The sequence below is a fragment of the Phocoena sinus genome, chromosome 13, assembly GCF_008692025.1.
Source record: "Phocoena sinus isolate mPhoSin1 chromosome 13, mPhoSin1.pri, whole genome shotgun sequence".
NCBI classification, from domain to species: Eukaryota; Metazoa; Chordata; class Mammalia; order Artiodactyla; family Phocoenidae; genus Phocoena; species Phocoena sinus.
In genome coordinates, this window is record NC_045775.1 from 14,987,628 (window position 1) to 14,996,673 (window position 9,046).

The following is a 9,046-nucleotide window of genomic DNA, read 5'->3' on the forward strand; positions in this document are numbered from 1 at the left end:
AAATACTATGGAAAATATATAAAAGTGACAGATTATAAGATTTTGATATTTCTTGCTTTTTTTGAAAGGAGTTCCTATTCCTGGACAATATTAGAAAGTTTTTTTTTTTTTTTTTCCGGTACGCGGGCCTCTCACTGCTGTGGCCTCTCTCGTTGTGGAGCACAGGCTCCGGATGCGCAGGCTCAGCCAGGGCTCACGGGCCCAACCGCTCCACAGTATGTGGGATCTTCCCGGACCGGGGCACGAACCCGTGTCCCCTGCATCGGCAGGCGGACTCTCAACCACTGCGCCACCAGAGAAGCCCCTAGAAAGATTTTTTTAAAGCATGCTTTATCCTGATCTGTTTTTCTTAACATGGACAATAACACCTACCCCCTTGCAAAGATGTTATTCTGGCAAAATAAAGCAAAATGTATAAAAGAACACTGTTTATTCAGTATACTGAATATATTAGTAAATATTATTGCTACTTATTCCTTGCCAAAAGATAACAAATAGAAGTATTTATGACATATAGATTGAGAATTCTAAAGCATAAGAGGGATCAAAAAGCAAAGACTTTGGGGCTTCCCTGGTGGCGCAGTGGTTGAGAGTCCAACTGCTGATACAGGGGACACGGGTTCGTGCACCGGACTGGGAAGATCCCTCGTGCCGCGGAACGGCTGGGCCTGTGAGCCATGGCCGCTGAGCCTGTGCGTCCGGAGCCTGGAAACTAGTTTTTACTAGATTTTGCAGAATCTTATATTCATTCATTCATTCATTCATTCAACAAATATTTATTGAATGTCTACACTCTTCTATGCACTGTGGAAGACTCTGAAAATAAATGATGAACAAAAGCTCTCTGCCCTCAGAGAGCTTTTAGTCTACTAAGGGGACAGATATTAAATACACACACACCCACAAAAATATACATGCATATATATAAAATTATAAACTGGGGAAGTAAAGGCATAATAGGAGACAGTAACAGAAGGGGATTAATTTAGACTGAAGGGAGAACCAGGGAAGGATTTCTGAAGAAACAATATCTAAACTGAGACTGAAGGAGAAACTGGGAAAAGCCAAGCCAGGTAGTGGGGAAAGTATTCCAGGCTAGGAAGGCCCCTGGGTAGAAGTATAGAGCCTTTGGCAAACTGAAAGAAGGCCTATGTGGTTGAATTACTGGAGAATGGCATAAGATAAGGCAGAAGTGATAGGCACAGAAAAAATTATAAAGTCTTTGCAGGAAGTGATAAAAATTTTAGATTTTATCCAAAGTGCAATGTAAGCCTTTAAAGACTGTTTTTTATTTGAAGTGACTTATTCTCCTTGATTACTAATCGTACTATAGAGAAGAATACAATAATATAAAATGTCGTCTCAGTAAATGAATCTTCACTTAGAAAATCTGATTGTTACATGTAAAATATAACATTTAAAACATTCATTTAAAAATACAAATTTATGAAAATCTTAAGAATTTGTGAGAGTGGGAATTATAAAAGTTGATGCTGAAGAAAATTCTCCTTTCAGATAACATGTATCTTTAAAAATTATGAAAAATATTCTTTATTCTGAAAACAATCTCAGGGAAAGAAAAATACCTGAGTTCCTCTAAAACCATTAGTTCTAATTATCCAGTTACTGTCTTGGTAACATTAACAATAATACACATATATAACGTCACAATCATCTGTCAAACAATTAGGATAGAATAAATGTTGTTGACATACATTTTAGGTTGAACATTATTTTTTTAACAGAGGGTTCTTTCACTCATTGACTCTTTTAAAGATTGTACTACACACTTAAGCCTTATTCTACTCTTCTAAAAAAAATTTGATACAAACATTCTTCTTAACTTATAGCACTGAAAATCCATTCTAATGCCTATAGTCATAGTCACTGTAACCAAGTAAAATTAGTGATATATGATTCCAAGGGTTTGCAGGACCTAACATATTTGAAAGTGTGAGGAAGTAGTTCCATCTTTCCATTTGTTTATATGGTCTGAATTCACAATTCTGCATAGCGGGTATGTCTTCTCTTTGTTAAACCACAAAGTACAGGACTCTTAACAAAATATATTCTGACAGATGACAATAAGTTTTTGAAATTCTACTTGACATGGTGAACAAACAGCATCCACATCTGAACACTGTCTTTTGCTGGCAGCAACTCCAGAACTTGATCGTGCAGAAAATGTCTGCAAAACCTACCTGAAAATTCTGATGTCCAAAAAAAAAAAGTCAGAAGTTTTCAGTGAGGTGGAGTAAAGCCACCAAGATCCCAAGACTCCACTGAGTTACATTAAACTCCCCATGGCCAATAAACAAACCAAACTGGCATGGTATGTGCTTCTAAAAGCACATACCAATAACCCTTGGAATTAAAAGGCATGATGAAAGGAGGCACCAAAAAAAGAAGGCATTTGAAACCCATGAAGAGGGATTTCGGAATGAAATCAGTAATTCCAACCATCCAAAGTATCCCCCAGAAGCTCAAAAAGTCCAAAGGATTTAAAAAGATTAAACTGGGGGCTTCCCTGGTGGCGCAGTGATTGAGAGTCCGCCTGCCGATGCAGGGGACATGGGTTCGTGCCCCGGTCCGGGAAGATCCCACGTGCCGCGAAGCGGCTGGGTCCGTGAGCCATGGTCGCTGGGCCTGCGCGTCCAGAGCCTGTGCTCCGCAACAGGAGAGGCCACAGCAGTGAGAGGCCCGCGTACCGCAAAAAAAAAAAAAAAAAAAAAGATTAAACTGTCATAAAGTGACTGAGAATGAGAGATACAACAAAGGAGAACAGAAGACCCTGCTCAGAACACCAGTAACCAAGCACACTAAATCTCTGAGCAGCTTTATCTTAGGAAAACCCGGCTGACGTTCATAAATATCTGTTTTTACATTTTGCATTCATAAAACTTGTTAGCTTTTATTTGCATCCATAAAAGTTGTTAGCAACCCAATTCCAAAAGAAATTCCTGTTATGTGCTGCATAGTAAGTTTTACAAGCAGGATCAAAATATATGGAAGACATTTTGGTAACACTTGAAGAGAGGGTGGGGTTCTGAGAAGGAGCTGCTATGGGTTCTCCAGACTCCCTGGCAGGATCACCTGACTGCCTTGCTTCTCTGCGTGATGGGCTACAAGTGACTATGTGCACATCCATGGGTACAGCTATGGACACCTGACCTGGTATTTCTGGAGCTTGGATTTTCAGCACATTCTTTAGGTATGCAGTTGGTGTGGATTATGGACATCTCTAGAACAAAGGCAAGAAGCTTCGCGCGTCCGTCTCGCTACATGGGCACGTCAGAAGGCCGAGGCACTCCCGCTGCCTGCAGTTCCTGAAGGACTATGCAGGTGGCTACAGTTGGCTTGCATGGTCTTGGAACACTTTTTCTCTGACCCGAATGTTTGCTTTAGGGTGATACGTCTTCTAATGAAGACGAGTAGACTGCACCCTCTGCGGCAGTGGCAGGAAGAGCAAGAGATGCCTAGTCGGGGCCATTGCCCTCAAACCCCACCACAAGCAACTCTGGCCCAAGATGGCAGCCCTTTAGATACTTTTAGCAGGGAAATAACATGATCTGGTTCCTTTTTTTTTTTTTTAAGATCACAACAGCTGGAGTGTGAAGAGTAGACTAGAAAGAGGCAAGAAACAATGCAGGGAGGGAAGCTGATTCTCACAACAGTCTAGGTGAGAGCTGATAGTGGCTGGGACTAGAGAGGTAGCACGGGACAAAGGAAAAGGATGGATTCAGATACTCTTTGGAGATAGAAGCATAGGGTTGTTGATGAAGGTGATGTTAAGTGGGAAGAAGGGGGCTTCTAGCTTGAGCAAATGGGTGAAATTTAAGATATTTACTGAAATGGAGAGAAATGAAAGAAGATATATGGGAGGTCAAGAGTTCAGTTTTAAACAAAGTAAGTATGAGATGCCTGTGAAAGATTCTTGTGGAGATGTCCAAGTCTGAAAAATCAGAACTGGGCTACAGATATATATTTAGGAATCGTCACCCCATAGATGGCATTTAAAGCTAAGGGAATGAAAGAACAAGTCTAAAGAGAAAGTAAAACGAAGACAGCCCAGAACCAAGTTCTCAGGAATTCGTACAGTTAGAGGAGAATCTAGTAAAGAGACTGAGAACTTACCAGAAAGGAAAGGAGGGGAAAGCCATATGTATAAATATAACAATAATTTAAAACATTTCTATTCTCCTTTTGTCTTGAAAAATAATGGTTCAAGACAGAAGGAAAGGTCAAATGCTGATAAGAACCCAAAAAAGCTGTCCATGAGATTTGGAAAATGAAAGTCACTGGTGAGGGAGAAAAAAGAGGGAGAGAGCAGACTAATACTCCAAGAATAGAGAGAGGATAAAAAAGTGATGAGGTCCCTGAGAAGGTGAGAGGAGGTGGGCTCCAGCAAAACCTGTGGAAGTTGGCCTGTGAGAGAAGAAGGATACTGCCTCCCCATCTTAACCTGATGTAAGAAGCTGGGGCAAACGCTGATTCTAGTTCCTTTCCTTCTAAGGCAAGGGAATGAAAACTGGGAATGCCACCACAGGGGATGCAAAGTAGTGCTTCAAATGTACTCGGCATATGCAGTATCTGGTGATTGTTACTGGAGGGATCTGTTGCATCACAACTATTATTATGAAATACAATAGACTGACCTTTTAAGAATCATCCAACAATATTTCTCATGTTTATCTCTTTCAACATGACTTACACTCATTAAGTTCCAAAACAAATAATTTACTCCATATTCCAAGGCTCTCAAGAAACTATTTTCCATCTCGCTCACTAATTTCAAAGAATATTCTAACCACACTTCATCAAAAATGCAGAACAGGGACTTCCCTAGTGGCGCGGTGGATAAGACTATGTGTTCCCAGTGCATGGGGCCAGGGTTCGATCCCTGGTCAGGGAACTAGATCCCACATGCATGCCGCAACAAAGAGTTCGCGTGCCACAACTAAGGAGCCCGCGTGCTGAAACTAAGGACCCGGCGAGCCACAACTAAGGAGCCTGTGAGCCACAACTAAGAAGCCCGCCTGCTGCGACTAAGACCTGGTGCAACCAAATAAATAAATAAATAAAATACCAATTTAAAAAGCACATATATATATTTTTTAAGTGTAGAACAGGAAATGAAGTAATTTTTTTCTTGAAAAGCCTTCAATATTAAACATAATGCATTTCTTAACGTAACTAAAACTTCCCACATATTTTAAGGCAAAAAATATGTATATGTACATATACTTACATATATTTGAGAAATATAACAGAGACAAAAATTTTCTTTCAACACAGTTAAGAAAACTAAAGTGTTGAGAGATTAAATTACTAAACATCAGAAGCCAAACTCTGATTGGTACATAAGTATCTACCTTCCAAATTTGCCTTTTATTTCATAAAGTTAATCTAGCACATCAAAACAATTATTCTCTCTTTGCTTAGGCTGCCATGAGCCCTCCACATAGTGGGTAAAAATGAGGCTTTGAAAGTGAAACAAACTAAGTTTTGATGGAAGAAATGTTCACATATTGAGGTATGGCGAAGTCATTCTGGCTTACATATTATTTAGCTTAAACTTTATGCTAATTAGAACAGTCTGTTTTTTAGCCTATCACACATATCTTCTATATGTGCTTTAGCCATTAAAGAAAAGTGTGCATCGTCCAGAAGTAAAGAATATCCATTCTGGAGACAGAGATCAATGTCTCCCTTCCTGGGACCTCAATGCTTGTACTCCTTCGATGATAAGGCTCCCTTCCCAGGTGCCAAAGCCATACTGACTTGCTGTGTAGGAAGCAAATATATTCCTTGAAGGAGTGTACCCCTGTCATGTTTGATGTTCTTTGCTCTGACAAGAGATAAAACCATGCTGAAAACCATCTTCTTCGGAATAGTTCCTCAGAGATGTCTGAGAGGCTGCCTCCCCAGCTATAGTCCTCAGTTTGGCTCAAATAAAATTCTTTTCTATTCCTATTACTTCAAATCTTAGCTGTGTCACTTATTTCCTGTGTGATCTTGGACAAGTTATTAACTGATCAGCACCTAGTTTTCTCATCTGGAATACCTACCTCTCAAGATTATTGTGAAGTCAAATTAGATAGTGAAGGTTAAACACCCCAGACATAGAAAGTGCTCAATAAATATTTATAACTACCACTTCAAAGCTGTAGAGCAGTGTTACTCAAAGTGCGGTCTGAGATTCAGCAACACCAGCACCACTAGAAATGCAAATTCTCAGACCAAATTCCAGATCTACTCTGGGGCTTGGGTCCAGAAATCTGTTTCAACAAACTCTTCAGATGATTCTTATGCCTGATAAAGCTTGAGAAGCAGTGCTGTAAGGAATCCAAAATGTAATTTAGTTCAACCCTTCATTTTACAAAAGACTGAACTTAAAACCCAGATGTACTCAGCAACTTGCTGAAAGACACTCAGGAGTCTTATGGCAGAGCTGAGGTTCCAACTCCAATCTCCTTATCTAAATCTCCAATTTAGACTGGAAATTGTCTAGCTCTCCGACCTAGAGCAATATTAGATAATAAAAAAATGTGAAACTGTTTGCTATGATTCCAGAGAACTAGAAAAAGAGAAATCAAGCTGTAAAACACAAGAGACTTATTACTAAAAATGGTTTTTTTAATCCCATTTTCTGTTCTTGGGAACTAGGTGCATAATTATTAACACATCTGAAAAGTGGAAAGGACAACATAGGCCTGTAAATAATCTACCAAAACGTGAGATTTTTGTGACCTTACTGAAATGCTGATTCACATCATTTTTATTTTATTTTATTTATTTTAGACTCCTATTTATATAGCACAACCAATACACATAGCATAAAACAACATAATGACTTAGTTTTCATTCTTCATTCATTTTCATTTGCCATCAATAATTTCAGCAAAAGCCATCTGATGTTTACATTCAATATTTTCTGAACTTTGTTACAAAAATACTCTAGAAGAACACCCCAAAATGTTTGGGGTTTTGTTCTTTTTCCTTTTGAAAGAATTAGAATTGCATACTGACAAATACCATGGGCAAATCTCTCTGACCAAATGATTTTCCATCAAGTTCAAACATTTGGGCTTGCATTCATTTACCTGTCTGTGTCTCTAATTTCAAAACCTTCAGTAATCCATCTTCACCACCACATGCTATGAATCCTTGGTCCTTGTTCCAAGATATACATTTCAGCTTCACATTATTGGGAATGGCAATCTGAAAAGCAACCACACCCACTCTCACAGCTTTTCACCAAGGGGTTGGGAATGAGTCTACAGGACACGAAGCCTGAAGAAGAAAAACGGCCAGCCTTGCAGAAATGTGAGCCGTTATGAAAATGAGCATAGTCCCCTGAACTGCCCTGGGCCCATTTGGGAAAGAAAGGACTGCCCACAAAGAGAAGGGCAGTGACTGCAAAGGAACCCAATGGGGAGTGACCTGATGGATTTTTAAAAGGGGGGAGGGGGACTTCCCTGGTGATCCAGTGGTTAAGACTCCCCACTCCCAATTCAGGGGGCCTGAGTTCAATCCCTGGACAAGGAACTAGATCCCACATGCCACACTAAAGATCCTGCATGCCGCAACCAAAAGATCCCACAGGCATCAATGAAGATCCCGCGTCCTGCAACTGAGACCCTGTGCAGCCAAATAAATAAATAAATATTTTTTAAAAAAATAAATAAAAGGGGGTAGGGATAACGGAAGTATAAATCTATTATCATCAATTCATATTCCCTTTCCGCATACACTTTGGCTACCTTTTTATTACTTTTCTCCTGCCCAGAGGCCTGTGATGATCCAAAGAGTTTAAATCACCTGGATAAGCAACAGGTGAAGGAGGAAAGATAGGGAAACACGAAGTGATCAGCCCTGCAGGCCCCCCAAAAGGACCTAACCAGGGGCAGGAATGGGACAGAATCATGCGAGAGGGCTGCTGTCTCCGCCAAGGATTATTTGGGTCTTGGAGACCATCAGACGGAGGTTCGAGGCTGGACCATGCAGGAAGGTGGGCGGAGGGACGTCGAAGCCGGGATCACCACTCATGGCCCTTCCGGCAGGATGCGGGAATCGCCCGCAGGTCGAGAGACCAGAGGAGGAGCGAGGGCGAACCCCGGGAAACTCACTTTCTTGCTCAAGTAAAAGAACATTCTGGGAACCCCGAGAGGACGACGACAGCAGATAAAGCCCGACACAGGAAACTTCTTCTAAGCCGCCAATCGCTAGTACCCGCGGCTCTTGGAAGCTCCGGTCGCCCTGGCAACCGCCGCCGCTGGGTCGCATCCGGGGCGCCGAGGGACACTTCCGGCGTCGTCCTCGTCTCGCCGGGCGTCGTACGCCTGCGCGGACGTCGCGGGGCTGGTAGACCCGCTGTCGCGGTTAGGACCTGGTCGCTCTGCTTCTGGGCTTTTCTGCCCAGCGCCCTGGCTCGTAGCCTCAGCTGCCCTCCGACTGGGCGGGCTTCGAGGACCGGCCACACCTCGGATGGTCGCGGCGGAACTCGACTGAGGTGTCAGTACCAAGTCAGTAAGGGCGCCCATTAAAATGAGGTCGTAAAGATGAGGTGTTCTGTAAGCCCCGAAGTCCCAATATTGTGAAAGGAAAAAGTTATTTACTGTATTTGGTAGACTGGCGCCGTTGGCCAAATGAAGGTACAAACGTGCATTTTCAGAGCGTGCAAACCTTCCTTTGTGCCTTTGGGGATGGGAGAGCCCCCTGGAGCAATTTGGGGGTAGGAGATTTTGTTAATTCTGTTTGTTTTAGTACTTTTTAACAACTTGTTTAAGCTGTTACTGCAGCCCAAGGGTCCTTATAAAAAGATTAAGTGTGTACACTTGAAACTAACACAACATTGTAAATTACATACACTTCAACTTTTTTTTTAATTTTTAAAAAGAAAAAAATATGTGTGAGCTGTGGGCTGTTACAGAATATAATTGCCATTGGGGCATAGCCTCCCATTTTTAAGTACTTGAGGTGTTTAGTATTTTCTTGCCTGTGGTCCACTGTATTCTTTTTCTACCTTATTTCTTTCTTCAATTCT

General features: G+C 41.5%; 1 protein-coding gene and 1 pseudogene across 6 annotated transcripts in view; both read right to left on the reverse strand.

Moving 5' to 3' along the window:
- WDR35 (WD repeat domain 35) overlaps positions 1-8,261 on the reverse strand; it is a 63,545-nt gene extending 55,284 nt beyond the window's left edge. For 4 of the 6 annotated variants that reach the window (XM_032653195.1, XM_032653193.1, XM_032653194.1 and 1 more), the window contains exons 1-2: positions 8,130-8,254; positions 7,104-7,221 (exon numbers count right to left, since the gene is read on the reverse strand). In XM_032653195.1, the coding sequence (XP_032509086.1) occupies positions 7,104-7,221; positions 8,130-8,153 (142 nt within the window). In that variant the 5' untranslated portion in view covers positions 8,154-8,254. Of the gene's footprint in view, positions 1-7,103; positions 7,222-8,129 lie in introns of all 6 variants that reach the window. The other 2 variants (XM_032653192.1, XM_032653196.1) reach the window with 2 other exon arrangements.
- Positions 1,937-4,777, reverse strand: LOC116764177 (annotated as a pseudogene).
- Positions 8,262-9,046: the final 785 nt, after the last annotated feature.